The 17,842-nt window shown below is 36.1% G+C and overlaps 1 protein-coding gene across 22 annotated transcripts in view; it reads right to left on the bottom strand.

Annotated features, from left to right (window-relative positions):
• The window catches only part of CCDC181 (coiled-coil domain containing 181), a 42,826-nt gene extending 25,043 nt beyond the window's left edge, over nt 1-17,783 (bottom strand). For 5 of the 22 annotated variants that reach the window (XR_014053449.1, XR_014053450.1, XM_081489581.1 and 2 more), the window contains exons 1-4: nt 17,651-17,783; nt 11,772-11,911; nt 8,056-9,006; nt 575-721 (exon numbers count right to left, since the gene is read on the bottom strand). Coding sequence is in view for 20 of the 22 variants with exons in the window: in XM_081489581.1 (XP_081345707.1) it covers nt 575-721; nt 8,056-9,006; nt 11,772-11,888 (1,215 nt within the window). In the remaining 2 variants the exon portion in view is untranslated. Of the gene's footprint in view, nt 1-574; nt 722-8,055; nt 9,007-11,771; nt 11,912-15,697; nt 15,779-16,394; nt 16,503-16,616 lie in introns of all 22 variants that reach the window. The other 17 variants (XM_081489595.1, XM_081489583.1, XM_081489598.1 and 14 more) reach the window with 11 other exon arrangements.
• Between the last annotated feature and the right edge of the window lie 59 nt (nt 17,784-17,842).

Raw genomic sequence — 17,842 nt, 5'->3', positions numbered from 1 at the left:
GCAAATAAAAATAAGAGCTAGAAGGATTTGCAGCACACTGTTAAAAGCGGTTACCACTAGGAGACGAGCCTGGAAGGGGTTAGGATTGAATTTTCAATTTTTAGTTTATATACATTTTTTAAATAGTAGAGATATGGATGATTTTTTTCCTCTCTTGTGGGTTTTTTGTATATTTCAAATTTTTTAAAAAATTAAATAATATGATGGCTTTGTTAGTTTTCACATGAGATTCCTATACATCTACTCTTAAGTAAGACCAATCTGTAGAGTTTTTGTGTGCATTGTCCTAGTTAAATATCAAAGTTATATATCTTGAAAAAATGAATTGGTAACTTTCCTTTTTTCTATGCTTTAACTGTTTGAATAAAATAAGAATCATTTGATTTTTACAAGGCTTCTTAGAATTTAATTATGTAATAACGTCATCTGCACGTTGCATCTTTTGCAAGGGTAGTTCTTGGACCACTTTTTCCACTTCTTCTTTAGGCTTTTAGTCTGATAGTCAGACTCCCTTCTGTAAATAAATCCAGCTTTCATATATGTATGAACTTGTTTTTCACAAAGGATTACTTACTCTACTGTTCATGTCTTCAATCTGCTTTGCTCGCTGAATTCTCCTCATTTCTAGGACCTGCTCTCTCTTCTTTTGCAACCATGCTTTAAATACCATGTCGTTTTCTTTTTTCTTTTCTTTCTCTTCTTCTATTTTCTTTTCATCTTCCTGGGGGAAAGAATATCCAAACACACTAATGAAAAATTGATAAAATTATATATGTTATCAAAGTAGAGAGATCTATTTTGATGTCTGACACTAGAATTCCCAGCCTCTAAAAAGTTCTATCTGTACATTGGGGCTCCCTAAAGAAAACAGGCCCTCCAATTTGCTTAGGAAAAAAAAGGAAGACTTTTCAGATAAATTGTAGAGGTAAAGTCTATAATTACATAAATCTACACTAGGCAACATGCTGTTCAAGAATTCCTTGGATCTCTCCTTCGCTTTCTAGTTTCTTTTTGGTATTTAACTCCTCAAAAACAGCAGTTATGCAAAAGACCGCCCCAAACACACATACACATACACAAGCACTCACTCCACAAGTGCTAATATGGTGTCTATAGAAGCACTATAAATGTCTTAAACATTTTTACACTGTTGTTAAATTTGTTAATTGTGACACATGACATTGTGATTACGAAACCAGTGCTATAATCATTTTCTTTTTGAAGTATACAATCATCTCTGAAGTGTACAAGTGAGCAATGATTGGATGTCTAGGACTTGCTTTGAAAAAAACTTCAGCCAAAAAAGGAAGAGATGAAGTAAATATGCCAAAATCTCAATGACTCTTGAATCTGAGTAATGGAGACATAAGGGTTAACTGTACCTTCATATGTGTTGGAGACTTTTTATCATAATGTTTAAAAATATTTTCAACTGTGTATATCCATAAAGTAACATTTTCACTATCAGAAAAATATTTACACAGTTAACTATAAGAACAAAATCAATTTTTTAACTGAATTATTAAAGTGATGTTATAAAAGAGAGTTACTTAAACTTTAAGAGATGTACTTACTTAAACCAGTTATGAAGAGCTCTAAAACAGTAACTGGGAACAATGCAGCATGTCTTAGTGGAAGTATCACCATGGTAGAAGTTAAAGAGATCTGAGTAACAATCATACTGCCATCATACTATGTTAATTTGGGCAAACCATTTAACTCAGTATTCTCATCTATAAAATGAAGTTGTATTAACAAGCTCATAAATCTCTTCCAATACTAAAATTTTAGCATGGAAATAAACTGAATGATAGAATCCATGCTTAAACTGTTTTCAAATAATGGAATTCAGAGTTCTTTCCATGTGTTTTGACAATATAGCAAGCCCTTTTTGATTGAACAAAATGTAGAAGGGAAAGGAAAAACTCTATACAATTAATAGCATAAAATGTCTTTTTAAAAACTTGTATACCATTTTCTAAGCCCTTAATGGAGTTTACATAATATGTTAATTTACTAAGTGTTAAATTTTATATTTATTGTAGCTCCCTTTTACCAAAGGATTTGGGATGCCTTGCATGAATAATTGTAGGACAATTATTTTGCCAGACAGGACATCTGGATTAAATAGATGATATTAGCCCAAGCACAGATACTGCAGTTGCCAAAGAGAACAGTGAGATGATGCACTTAGTGTAGGGAGATGGAGTAGAGCAGCCCAATCTAGGAAATATTTTGCAGGGCATCAAAAAGGAAAGCCTTCCCCTGAAACCAGATGAAAATATTTTAAAGCCTTAGCACTTAAAGACTATTCCTTGAGCAAGTACATAAGCAAAGTAAAATTTAGTTATGAGGATCCTGACATGAGAAAAGTATATCCCAAAACAGTGTGTGACACCCAAAAAAGAGGATCAAAAGAAAAACAAATTATCCATTAGTCATACCCGTTAAAGATTACCATTAGTTCATTAGTGAAAAAGACACTGAAATTATATAAAATTTCCTACATAAATTCTATAGAAATATATGCTGAAGCACACATGTACCTGAAGCACACATGTGTGTGTGTGCAGCAAACAAGTAGTTCAGTTATTCTCAACAAATTCTTTTATATTATCATGCAGTTCTGAGTTAACAGATCCGTTTATGTACCTATTATATACCTGAACCAAGGAAGCTGAGTCTGACAGAGTTCAGATTTCAGTAGCCAACTAAGCTAAATTTGATTAAGTATGCACCCTTTCAGATTTCCTGCCTAAAAGTGTGCTATAGGTTACCTGTTCTTAGTAACTTCACTTCTTAATCTTTTTTTGCTAATGTGAGTTCCTGATTTAAATGCTAGAAATTTCCATTGATCATTTCCTACTAAGTGGAAAATATACCACTTCTCAACTTCTCAACATGACAGGAAAACTGGGATTTTGACTTTGCTACAAACAAGTCATGGGACTTTGGTAAAGTTATTTAAATTTTCTAGACTAGTTTTTCACCTATGAAATAATCTTTAACGTTTCTTCTTATGTTCTATTAACTGTGATTCTTTTGCAGGTAGGTATTTACAGTTAGACATTTTATATGGTTCAGCTTAATGCTATCTGGTATTCAGTAAAACAGAGAATCAGGGCACTGATTTATGTAGTTCAGAGAAAATTTCCCAGTTTTAGTACTTAGAATTTTGAATTATAAAACACTTTTATTCCCCCTCCCCATCAAAATAATAATAATTTTGGATTCTGTATGGCATCTTGGAGACATTTCAGTTAGGTTATTAGGCTCTATTCTTAATTAAAACTAAAATCCCTGAAATCAAGAAAATGTAGTATTGATAATAATCTATAAGAGGAACAGAAAAGAGTTGTATTCCAGCCACACTGAGGACTACTGCCCAGGAGACACAGATTCAGGAAGTGTCTGGACTGTGTTCTACTGCATTACAAAATAGGGAAAGCATATACATAGGCAAAAAATGCAAATCACATAACTTGTTTGTCGGGAATTAGGATTGAAGCTAGCAAGAAATAAGGGTGCTTCTTAAGCAAGGATTGGCTAGTATCTGAAATGGTGAAATAACTACAAGGGGAGACCTTGAGACCATAAGGTTAAAGCTGGCAGATGGTATTTTGAAGAGGTCTGGTGATATACTTGAGTTTGATACAGTTTAGAAAATTCAGGTTCTTGGTTATAAAGGAACACATCTGATAAACAAAATTGACAAGCCATTAGCCAGACTCATCAAGAAACAAAGGGAGAAGAATCAGATCAACAAAATTAGAAATGAAAATGGAGAGATCACAACAGACTCCACAGAAATACAAAGGATCATAAGAGACTACTACCAACAGCTATATGCCAATAAAATGGACAACTTGGAAGAAATGGACAAATTCTTAGAAAAGTATAACTTTCCAAAACTGAACCAGGAAGAAATAGAAGATCTTAACAGACCCATCACAAGCACGGAAATCGAAACTGTAATCAGAAATCTTCCAGCAAACAAAAGCCCAGGACCAGACGGCTTCACAGTGGAATTCTACCAAAAATTTAGAGAAGAGCTAACACCTATCCTACTCAAACTCTTCCAGAAAATTGCAGAAGATGGTAAACTTCCAAACTCATTCTATGAGGCCACCATCACCCTAATTCCAAAACCAGACAAAGATGTCACAAAAAAGGAAAACTACAGGCCAATATCACTGATGAACATAGATGCAAAAATCCTTAATAAAATTCTAGCAAACAGAATCCAACATCATATTAAAAAGATCATACATCATGACCAAGTGGGCTTTATCCCAGGAATGCAAGGTTTTTTTAACATCCGCAAATCAATCAATGTAATACACCACATTAACAAATTGAAAGAAAAAAACCATATGGTTATCTCAATAGATGCAGAAAAAGCCTTTGACAAAATTCAGCATCCATTTATGATAAAAACCCTTCAGAAAGCAGGAATAGAAGGAACATATCTCAACATAATAAAAGCTATATATGACAAACCCACAGCAAACATTATCCTCAATGGTGAAAAATTGAAAGCATGTCCCCTAAAGTCAGGAACAAGGCAAGGATGCCCACTTTCACCACTACTATTCAACATAGTTTTGGAAGTTTTGGCCACAGCAATCAGAGCTGAAAAAGAAATAAATGGAATACAGATAGGAAAAGAAGAAGTAAAACTCTCACTGTTTGCAGATGACATGATCCTCTACATAGAAAACCCTAAAGACTCTACTAGAAAATTACTAGAGTTGATCAATGAATATAGTAAAGTTGCAGGATATAAAATTAACATACAGAAATCCCTTGCATTCCTATACTCCAATAATGAGAAAACAGAAAGAGAAATTAAGGAAACAATACCATTCACCATTGCAACAAAAAGAATAAAATACTTAGGAATATATCTGCCTAAAGAAACAAAAGACTTATATATAGAAAACTATAAAACACTGATGAAAGAAATCAAAGAGGACACAAACAGATGGAGAAATATACCGTGTTCATGGATTGGAAGAATTAATATAGTGAAAGTGAGTATACTACCCAAAGCAATCTATAGATTCAACGCAATCCCTATCAAGCTACCAATGGTATTTTTCACAGAACTAGAACAAATCATCTCACAATTTGTATGGAAATACAAGAAACCTCGAATAGCCAAAGCAGTCTTGAGGAAGAAGAATGGAACTGGAGGAATCAACCTGCCTGACTTCAGGCTCTACTACAAAGCCACAGTCATCAAGACAGTATGGTACTGGCACAAAGATAGAAACATAGATCAATGGAACAAAATAGAAAGCCCAGAGATAAACCCACGCACATATGGACACCTTATCTTCGACAAAGGAGGCAAGAATATACAATGGAGAAAAGACAATCTCTTTAACAAGTGGTGCTGGGAAAACTGGTCAACCACTTGTAAAAGAATGAAACTAGAACACTTCCTAACACCGTACACAAAAATAAACTCAAAATGGATTAAAGATCTAAACGTAAGACCAGAAACTATAAAACTCCTAGAGGAAAACATAGGCAAAACACTCTCCGACATGAATCACAGCAGGATCCTCCATGATCCACCTCCCAGAATATTGGAAATAAAAGCAAAAATAAACAAATGGGACCTAATTAAAATTAAAAGCTTTTGCACAACAAAGGAAACTATAAGCAAGGTGAAAAGACAGCCTTCAGAATGGGAGAAAATAATAGCAAACAAAGCAACAGACAAACAATTAATCTCAAAAATATACAAGCAACTTCTGCAGCTGAATTCCAGAAAAATAAACGACCCAATCAAAAAATGGGCCAAAGAACTAAACAGACGTTTCTCCAAAGAAGACATACAGATGGCTAACAAACACATGAAAAGATGCTCAACATCACTCATTATTAGAGAAATGCAAATCAAAACCACAATGAGGTATCATTTCACACCAGTCAGAATGGCTGCTATCCAAAAGTCTACAAGCAATAAATGCTGGAGAGGGTGTGGAGAAAAGGGAACCCTCTTACACTGTTGGTGGGAATGCAAACTAGTACAGCCACTATGGAGAACAGTGTGGAGATTCCTTAAAAAACTGGGAATAGAACTGCCATATGACCCAGCAATCCCACTGCTGGGCATATACACCGAGGAAACCAGAATTGAAAGAGACGCGTGTACCCCAATGTTCATCGCAGCACTGTTTATAATAGCCAGGACATGGAAGCAACCTAGATGTCCATCAGCAGACGAATGGATAAGGAAGCTGTGGTACATATACACAATGGAATATCACTCAGCCATTAAAAAAAATACATTTGAATCGGTTCTACAGAGATGGATGAAACTGGAGCCCATTATACAGAGTGAAGTAAGCCAGAAAGAAAAACAACAATACAGTATACTAATGCATATATATGGAATTTGAAAGATGGTAACGATAACCCTATATGCGAGACAGAATAAGAGACACAGATGCATAGAACAATTTTATGGACTCTGAGGGAGAAGGTGAGGGTGGGATGTTCTGGGAGGATAGCATTGAAACATGTATATTATCATATGTGAAACAGAACACCATTCCATGTTCGATGCATGAGACAAGGGCTCAGGGCTGGGGCAATGGGATGACCCAGAGGGATGGGATGGGGAGGGAGGTGGGTGGGGGGTCCAGGAAGGGGAACACATGTAAACCCATGGCTGATTCATGTCAATATATGGCAAAAACTATTACAATATTGTAAAGTAATTAGCCCCCAACTAAAATAAATAAATTTATAAAAAAAAAAAAAAAAAAAAGGAACACATCTGAAACCATATCCACAATGGCCACCCAGCTCCATTCTGGATGCCTAAACCACAGTTTTTATCTTGGCAGAACAAAGAACATGAAATACCAAATATGACAGGGGTACATTCCTTCAAGGTTTCAAAAGAGACAGATTAACACGTACACAGTAAGTCAGTATGGACTTAGTGTCTGGGAAGGGAACCTCATCTTCAAAGGAGAACTAGCATGAGTGTCATGGGAAGGTTGGGAGCATTTATCCTGTCTTCAAGGTGGCATTCTAAACAATCTGGTACATACATTCTTTTTTTTCCCCAATGGTGAAAGCAGAGGTACAAGGTATGTTTGACAGGCTGTTCAAATAGATAGGCTGTTCTAGTCAGCATAATGGCGCATAATGTTCAAGACAAATCATGTATAAGCCAGAATTCCCTGTACCTCAATATGTGAAAATTTCTTCCATCCAGTAGTCCTGGAAGATGTATGAAAATATACACACAAACATACACACACACCAGAGTATTATAATCTAATTCCTTTGTTGCCTTCTAAACCGCAACAAATTTGTGCCTTCATTTTTTTCATCTGACATCTGATTTTCACCTATCTTATATCGAGATTGGGCTTCCCCGGTAGCTCAGCTGGTGAAGAATCCACGTGCAATGCAGGAGACCCTAGTTTGGGGGTTGGGAAGATCCCCTGGAGAAAGGATAGGCTACCCACTCCAGTATTCATGGGCTTCCCTGGTGGCTCAGATGGTAAAGAATCCACCTGCAATGTGGGAGACCTGGGTTCGATTCCTGGGTTGGGAAGATGCCCTGGAGGAGGGCATGGCAACCCACTCCAGTATTCATGCCTGGAAAATCCCCATGGACAGAGGAGCCTGGCGAGCTACAGCCCAGGGGGTCGCAAAGAGTCAGGCACAACTGAGTGATGAAGCACAGCACAGCATATCAAGATTATTTTCAGGAGTCGCTGAACTTCTCTGAGCCTCACCTTTAAAAGGAAAGGATCAGATGAAACCATCACTGAGATCTCCTCTAGCTCTAACACAAGTCATTCATTACTATGCTTTTATGATCTTGACAAGAAAGGACCAGGGTAATTAGGGTACTTGTTCCATAAATACAGATTCTTAACACTTAACCACTTAATCTAACAATAGGAAAAAACAAGCAAGTGCATATATCCAATCATTTGAAGAACCATGTCAATTCTTATTGAATTTATAAAACATAGAAACATATTCTACTTTCAATATAATGCCCACTTGTGCTCTCACCTCTCTCTTCAGCTTTTCTCTCTTTTGTTCTAGTCGTTTTTTCAGTTCTTTCTGTCGAGGAGAGAGACAGTATGTTGAGGTCACTGGAGACACATCTGCAGACTGGGTCCTATGGTTAGATTTTCCGTTCCCCTTACTTCGATCTGAGTTGGCAGCAGAGCTTGGATGAGTGTTGGGGTTGGGTGGTGGCTGAGGGATGTAAGTCAGTGGCTCTTCTGTTGATAAGGGAGCAAGAGCATGAACTTTGGCTACTGGCTCTTCTTTCTTGACTCCACTGACAGACGAATTGGGAGATCTGGGTGACAACTGCTGAGGTTCACCTTCTGTACTATTAGCATTATTAATGGGAGGCAAAACCCCCTGACTCTTAATGTCCTGTAAATTCACAAGTTCAAACTTTCCATCTCTCTCCATTAGGATTTTCTTATCCTTGTTTTCTTCACAATTTCCATCAGTAAGTGACAGGATCACATTTTCTTGTCCAAATTCATTGGAAATACATAACTGTGACAGTTTTCCAGACATATTACTTTCATTTTCAAAATAATTTTTGTAAGTATCACTGTCTTCCAGAGGAGGAACTTCTAAATCAACTAATTTGTCCTTGAATTTAAGTTTGCGTTCCCTTTTATCATTCACTGGTTCTTGATTTTGTAGAAGTCTGTTGGCTTGTATAATTTTCTCCATAATATATCTCCTTACTTCCTCATCCTCTTCCTCCTCCAGGTCTTGATGGCTTTCTAGTTTGGATTCTTGCAAAGAGTTTTCACTGTCTGAATCTGATATGGGGTCCAAAGGTTGAATACTTGGTACAGAAATAAAGTCATTTCTTCTTGGTGAAACCTCATCCTTCGAAGATTTATCAGGATCAGAAAGATGCTTGGTGTGTTCTATTTCTGTTTCATTCTCTTTTAAGTCTTGGTTAATATTCTCTTCATTCTCACAAGCCATCTAGAAAAACAGAGATGAGATTCATTTTCAGTAAAAATTAAGACTCTTTGTCCACTCATATGTAGACAATCCAAGATGGATGTTCATATTCGTAATTTATTTTATGAATGGGAAAATTTACATACTTCCTGCTCATACTTCACTCATAGTTTTCTAATTCGTATTTTATTTCCCCAAGGGAAAAAGCAAAAAAAATTGAGGAAAAATTTAAATCTGAATTTCATGTTGCTAAGTACTAGAGTGACTGCTTTTTTTTAAAGATTCCATGCTTATGTATAAAAATGTAGCTACAAACAGTACAATATTAATATCCCTCCCTCTATAAAATGTTCTTCCTTTTACATTTTCAGAAGAATATACTTTTAAATGCTTTCTCCTTGTAATATTTGTACTTTTTCAAAAATATCTTTTTCTCCCCAGGACCATTACAAGGTCACTGCCTTTGGTCAAGTCCTTATCATTCTGAGTTTCCTATGATCTTTTCAAATTATTATTGCTGCTATTTTCTGCATGATCTATACCCAAATTCCAAGTCAACTTTTACCTCCGGATCAGATTTTCCTTCCTCAGTTATCTTCAGAGGCTCCAGCAATCTATGTTAAACACCATTATATAACTTGGTCTTACTTTTTTAAAAGAATTTAATTCCACATGAACCATGAACCAGTATTTTCACAAAACCCTGCTCCACATCTACTAAGTAATGGCTACTACATCCTGCTGTCATCAACCCCTTAAAATTCCCTTCCTCTTCTACTAGCTTAGTCACCAATTCTAACAGCCTCTTCTTCCTAACCTGGACAACACTACTATATGTCCAATAAGCAAATCAATGTGGCCCCCTAAAATGACTACCAAGGCACTAAGATTAAACTAAGATCTCTGCATTGTAATTGTTCTTTTTAGCCTTATTTGATTCTCTGGTTCATTTCTACAGTATCTGTTTCCAAATTCTCCTTTAGCTTTTACTTCTTTTTAAAATCCACTACAATAAAATCTTCTGCTAACCCTCACCCCTGTTTCTCTGTCATCTATTTTTTCCTACCAGCCTCAAAGGAAAGAGTGATTTTAATAACCCACTGGAATGAACAAGATACATTAGAGCACTGTGTTTTAACTACTGCTGTATCCACAGCACCTAGAACAGCCTCTGACACATGGCCAAGTGATCATTACTTTTCAATGACTGAATAAAGCAATGAGGCAATGAATTATCATTATAATTTCTCTAATTCTTTTACCCTGTGCTGTGGATCTCATACCTTTCTAGTCATGAGACCTTGGTTTAGCATTATTGCTCTGGTATCTCTTCCTCTGGGCTTCCCTGGTGGCTCAGATGGTAAAGAATCCGCCTGCAATGCGGCAGACCTGGGTTTGATCCCAGGTTGGGAAGATCCCTTGGAGAAGGGTACAGCTACCCACTCCAGTATTCTGGCCTGGAGAATTCCATGGTCAGAGGAGCCTGGAGGGCTACAGTTCATGGAGTTGCAAAGAATAGGATACGACTGAGTGACTTTCACTTTCACTTTTCTTTCATCTGTTCCTCTACTCATTCTGATTATTTTTCTGTTAAAGATGCATAAAACCGCCATGTAAAAGCCATCTTAGAAAAGTCTTCACTTTTGACTCTGTTGCCTTTTCCAAATGTTATCTATCTCATCTGTCTTCTCCACTGCATAAGAAAGCAATATAGAACCAAGAGAGAGTTGTGATAAAAAACCTGCAGCCTTCATTTCCTTGTAGTCTTTTCTTTAACCCTCTTAAAACTAGCTCCTGCTGTAAATGCTTTGATCAACACCCCTCTCAAGTCACCTATCTTATCCCACTCTTGGTCCTTTTCTTCATTACTTCTCTACTTATTGACACTAATTACATTATGTATAATAGTTATATATCTTAATAAAGTTATATATAATTAGTGTCAATAGGAGCTTCTCTGGTGGCTCGGATGGTAAAGACGATCCCCTGGAGAAGGGAATGGCTACCCACTCCAGTATCTTTGCCTGGAGAATTCCATTAAGAGGAGCCTGGCAGGCTGCAGACACAACTGAGCAAATAACACTTTCACTTTCTTTCATTTTCAGTGTCAATACATATGCATATATATACACTCATATATTATAGATATACATACACACTATATATAAGTAAAGAGAGACAGAACCTTCTGTAATTCAGAAACTGGTTGATTTTCCTAGATATCCCTACTACATGTCTGATAAATAGTATAGAATCATGATTAATGGATCCACTTTTTTCTACATATATTCCTGCATCTCAGTCTTTGACCCTTTACTTTTTTCTGTATATTCATTCCCCTAAAATTCACTCTTAATGTTTCAAATATTAGCTGAAAGACCATGATTTTGAGGATTTGCTTTATTTTTCATGTATATTGAAAGTAAACCCCCTGATTTTACCCAAGTTCACATAAAGTAGAAATTGGTTGTATTTGCTTTTTACTTCTGATGCAATAAATTGTATTACTGAATTATATAAATTATTTTATTTTTAATTACAATTTTAGCTTTAAGTGCCAATTTAACCACTGTTCTCTCACTAATTAACCCTATGCTTTGACACAACATTTAAACTCTATATGCTTCAATTTTTTTGTCTAAAATGGGAATAATGCTACTCATTCTATGTATACTAAAGGAATTTTGTGAGGTTTAGATGAGATAATACATGTGAAAACTCCTCAAGAACTACAAAACACTTTGTTAATATGATTACTATGAATGCTGCTGGCAGTTTATATATACCTCCATTATGCTGGCATCACTTTTTTCTTTTTCATTAATCAACCACTCCAGGTCCTTTTCAAAGTCATCTTCATATTCTCCACTGTCTTTTGAATCAGTATCTTTATTTTCATTCATTTTCTGTTTGTTAAAGAATAATGCTGTAAGATTAAAAGAGATAAGGTATTACGTCATGTCCACTTTTAGGGTAGTATGGAGTATGAAGATTAATGCTAAAGGTAAGCTAATTAACACATAGAAACATAAATTATGGAATGTTCAGAATAAACATCTCAGTATATCCTAAAAGAGAGCCTTACAAAGGCCAGACATTTTCTAGGTATACCACTCCTAATAACCATTGCACCTCCCCCCAATTCCTGACAGCCTAATATACAAGGAGATTTAAAAAGGCAGATAAGAAGACTATCTGAGTATCAGAGAAGGATTTTCCACATCCCCTGCCAATCATTAAAACTCCTTGTCCAGGTCTGAGCTGATGAATCAGCTTTTTAGTCTCACTCACACACATTTTCCTATATTCAAATTAAAACGATTTTATTAATTGTTATCCTCAGTTTCTCAATCCTTCTGGTAATTTATTCAGTGTAATTATAATTTCCAATCTGAGAGTTTTTTTTTTTAACTATGTAACAATTGACTCTTAGTTATGGTAAAAGCTAATTTCCACAGAAGTCAAACTGCTGTCAATTCAAGATAAAATATGTTTTTTTATATAGAAAACAAACTGTGATGCCTACCACTTCTAGAAGGCAGTGACAATAAATAAGAATGTAAGGTGAAAGTTAATATATATTTGTGAAAATGGTGTATAAATTTGGTCATTTTTAAGAAAACAAACCATAAAGTTATCTGAAAATTGAGGTCAGTTCCAAGCCCTAATTTATCGGCCCATAATTTTTCAAATGAAAGATGCATGTCAATCTTTACCTATAACATGTCTTTATGTGTGTGAGCATACTATATATGTATGTGAATATACATTACAATGTTAAGAAACCTATTTGTTGAACACCTACAACATGTCTCTAAATATGTTCTTGAGCCCTGATACAGAAGATAAATGTAAGTCAAATACATACACTCCAAATGTAGACAAAACATAAACTGAAAATGTAGGTAAGTGGAACAAAGGTATAAAGGTCTGTAGAAGGAAGAATAAAAAAGCAACTAAGTTTAAAATTGGAAATACCAAGGAAAGTTGAGATGTGTTTTGAATACTGAGTATGAGAGTTCATTATCTACTCCAAACAAGAGAACAGTCTGACAAAGAACAAACATAAAAGTGCATGGAATTTCTCAGTATGACCTGAACATAAATGTACCCTTGGAGAAGGTTCTAGAAGGAGACAGAAGGGGTCAGTTTGATGTCATATTATCTTTTCAAAAAGAAAAAGCTTGAGGGAAAATTGTTTATGTATATCTAATTGTCATGAAATAGCCAGAGGTAGAAATATACAGCAATAATCTGCATACTTTCCACTACTGACTTAAACAAAAAGTGCAATGCTCTGTAAATATACTTAGAATTTTATGTCCAATTTCAAAAGAACTGTAAAAATATGATTTGCAGGGCCTCAAACACCTGGGACCCTGTTTCTATACCTGCCTTTTCTTGCTCTAACACCAAGATTAAGTTACCTAAAAACTTCTCTGGAAGTAGAAAGTACAGATGTCAAGAACACATGAAATCTAGGCATATTTTTAAAGATATAAAATGAGAGGTATTATGTTTGGTTTGATAAATATCCATAAACTTTGTTGTGGCCATTAGCTTTACTTCTTCCAAAATGTTTGACCGGACCACCTAACCAGGTGCCAATTTTACTAAAGCAAGATTTCTATTTTTTCCATCAAATGATAATGAAAGCATGTGGGAGACCATCTTTCCACTAGCTGTACCAGCACTAGCTAAAAGAAGAGATAAGGGTTTTCAGTACTGTGTGCAATATAAGTTAAAAGAATGAGACAGTTCAAAAAGGCACAGGCACCCCATTGTTCACAGCAGCACTCTTTACAATAGTCAAAACATGGAAGCAACCTAAGTATCCATCAAGAGATGAATGGATAAAAAAGATGCGATACATATATACAGTGGAATACTACTCAGCCACAAAAAATAAGAATGAAATAAAGCCATTTGCACCAACATGGATGGATCTAAAGATTATCTTACTAAGTGAAGTAAACCAGAAAGAGGAAGAAATAACATATGATATCACTTATATGTGTAATCTAAAGTATGACACAAATGAACTTATTTACAAAACATAAACATACTCACAGACATAGAAAACAAACATATGGTTTCTAAAGGGGAAACGGGGTGGGGAGATAATTAACTAAGAGTTTGGGATTAGCAGATACATACTACTATAAATAAAACAGATAAACAAGAAGGCCCTACTGCATAGCACAAGAACTATATTCAATATCCTGTGATAAACTAGAATGAAAAAGAATATGTATATGTGTGTGTATGTATGTGTTTGTGTATATATATATATGTGTGTGTGTGTATATCACCTTGCTGTACACCAGAAACTAACACAACACTGGAAATCAAGAATACTTCAATCAAATATACTTCAATTTAAAAAATTATGAGAACAAAAACATAAATGGGCTCCAAGACTGAGACTTGGCTAAAGAACAGATAACATAAAGCTCTGTATCCAGTTTTCTACAGTTTAGAGAACAAAAGAAACTGGAACACATTCAGAGGTTGGTAAACGAGGAGAAAGGGGGATAAAAGACAAGGAGAAGGGACAAAGGCAGGTTATGAGAATAAAATGCCTTAAAGCCAGATTCTGAGGACTACTTGAAAACCCCAGGAATGTTAGCCGAAAGAAGAAAAATCCCCTAAAGAAGAGTCATGACAACTGCTTTACAATATTTAAATGGTCACTATGTGAAGGAAGGTTGGACTTGCATAATTTCAAACAGTAAAACCAGTACCAAGGACTAGAAACTCGAGGGCAAATTTTGGCATAATTTACAGTTTCAAACTTGTCCTGAAGTGAAGGGAGCTGCATTCTCTGTTGATCAAATGTTTGTTTATACATAGCTCAGAAGCTGATCATAGCATGACTGTTTTAAAGGAGACTGAAGCTTTAGAGGTGAGCTAGATGACCCTTAAGGTTTATTTTAACCTTTATTATAAGATGCAAATTAGCAAACAACTGCCAACTTATGAAATGCAAGAGGATGTTCAAACAAATGTAGAGTACCATGGTAATGCTTAGTCTAAAATAAATGATGTCAAACTGGGGCTCTGTAATAACCTAGAGGGGTAGGAATGGGCAGGAGGTAGGAGGGAGATTCTAGAGGGAGGGGACATATGTACACCTATGGGTAATTCACATTGATGTATGACAGAAATCAAACCAATACTGTAAACCAATCACCAATGAAAAATAAATATTTTTAAAAGTAAAAAATAAAATAAATGATCATTGTCTGAATAACTAAATTCAAGACTTAAAATTCTATTTCACTTAAATGTCACCTTTCCCCTGAAGAGTTCTTAATATTACTTCCCCTTAACACTCAAGACAAAGTTAGTTTTAGATACACTGAATATTAATTGTTCAACCAGATAATTATAACTATTTCTACTGTATTAGTTGGACTGTAATTCCTTCTACTTATTTCTTTTCAGCTAAAAAATAGGAAACAGACTTTGTTAAAAGACTCAAAGTAATGCTTCAATAATTCATAAATCAGAGGTTGAGAGCAATAATATTTTGAAGTGATCTGAAGAAAACAAATCAGTATTCCAGAGTGAGTTTGTTTATCACTCCCTGAGCTTTGCTGGTGGCTCAGTGATAAAGAATCCACCTGCCAATGCAGGAGACTCGGGTTCGATCCTTGGGCTGGGAAGATCTACTGGAGGAGGAAATGACAATTCATTTCAGTTTTCTCACCTGGGAAATCCTATGGACAGAGGAGACATGAAGGCTGTAGTCCACTGGTTTGCAAACACAACTTAGAGACTAAACAACAAGCTGCAAGACAGGCTAAATCATGTAAGCTGTTGCGTTTACGTAGCTAACCATTCAAAGTAAGGGTGTCGTGAATGGTGTAGAATAGACTAAAACTCACTGTAACCCAAAACACTTACATAAATAACACTTTTTTTTCACAGTCACAAATGCCTTAGGATAACATGCTTTATTTTCTGATCAGAAATCTGGGAATTTATTATTTTAAGATGTTTAAGTTACATAACTAATTGTTAGAATAAGAATTCTATGGAACTCAACAGTGCTTTCCCTTAGTTTTATTAAAACATAGTCTCAATTGTAAATAAATGGTTGCCTGAAAACTTTAGTAAACATGTGTTATTATTTACAAAGTATCTCACAACCATGTGAAAACTCAAATTCAAAACTAAAACATAGAATCATCAAAATAAATAAAAATCAAATAATTATAAATTAAACAATTAGGTTATTATGAAATTAAACTATTATGCCATAATTAAAAAGAAAAAGCCATAGTTGAAGTGACTCAGGGAAGTAAATGAAGTTCATCAAACAAGAAGTACCATTCCTTCCCTATAACTTCAAAAAAGTCATGGCTGGTTCCCAACTAAACAAAGAACATATATCATAAACTCACGTTACCAAGCCCCTTAAGCCTTTTTCAAATGCGTCACAAATTCAGTCCCCTTCACTTCTTTTAATCTTCATCCCCACAGTACTGGCCATATGGTACACAGTCAACATTCTGGAACAAAAATACATCTCACACAAACTGAATCATATTCAGTTTCATACACAAACACATATTCCTTATGAGTTTCACACATTCAATGTGTATCATCAGCAAAATTCTATGTACCTGTTTTAGGCCAGAACAACCCTCTTAACAGGGAACTGCAGCAAGAGACAGAAATTAATTCCCTCCTCCTATGTGTCTGCTAAATCCCATGTGGGTATGTGACTGCAGATCTTTTACTGTGAGTCTAAGTCCATGTGTTAGTTGCTCAGTCGTGTCCAACTCTTTGTCACCCCATGGACTGTAGCCCTCCATGCTCCTCTGTCCGGTGGAATTCTCCAAGCAAGAATAAAGGAATGAGCAGCCATTCCTTCTCCTGGGGATCTTCCCAACCCAGGGATGGAACCCGGGTCTCCTTTACTGCAGGAGGATTCTTTACTGTCTGAGCCACCAGGGAAGCCCAACTAGGTCCATAAATATACACAGTTTTGATACTTTCAGGATTCAAAAAACTAAATCATAGTTTAATTCATTGACTCCTGTCTTAGACTATTTTAAGCTCAAAATCTAAGAAAATTGGAGGAATGTCAAATACAACTCCTTTTTCATATAAAATAAGTACTTAAGCAAAAGCAAACCCATAATAACATCTTGAGACCATATGGCCCATTCTTACTTCTACATCCTGCCAAGACTGTGATACCATGAATATATTTTTTTAAGTCATAATAATCTGTCACATAGTATGATAAGTTATATTTTACAAACATCTGTGGTAATTTTCATTTCTATACAGGGTCCCAAGGTACCACCAACTAACTGAATGTCTTAGCCTCTTCGTGGAAGCTAACATTTCAAGAGTGACTTTTTTCTCCCAAGGACTAAGCGAAAGAATATGACAAAAATTAGAAACGAAGCTACCCTCCGAGGGGCTTCCCTCAAACAAAGCTAAACAAGGCGAAACTGCCAGGCTTCCGGGCCAGAGCCAAGCTCTGTGGACCCGAGACTCCGAGGATGAGGCGCCAACACGTAGTCTCACTCGTTTTTCTAGCCACCTTTCCTCCCAGCTGTCCCATAGGATTACCCCTTTACCCTCTCTCCCTCCGTAAATATCTCTGCATCATCCTTCCCTTTGCTCCCTCTATATCCCCTCCTGCCTGTATAAGACGCAGCGGCTGGAGTCACAAAGATGGCCGGTGGCGTACTCCTCTCCTCCTCTTTTTAAGCTCTGACAATGAGGCGAGGGAAACCCCAGCACCTGAGCCGCAGCGGCCAGGACCCGGCTGCCATGGCAACGGCGCGTCGCCTTGTCCTTCATCCGGGCCTCTCAGTACAAGGGCGCAGTGGGC

Source organism: Giraffa tippelskirchi, chromosome 5 (assembly GCF_054371585.1).
Source record: "Giraffa tippelskirchi isolate mGirTip1 chromosome 5, T2T-mGirTip1v1.2.pri, whole genome shotgun sequence".
NCBI classification, from domain to species: Eukaryota; Metazoa; Chordata; class Mammalia; order Artiodactyla; family Giraffidae; genus Giraffa; species Giraffa tippelskirchi.
The sequence above is the reverse complement of the archived record's forward strand: the minus strand, read 5'-3'. Positions and strand labels throughout refer to the sequence as shown.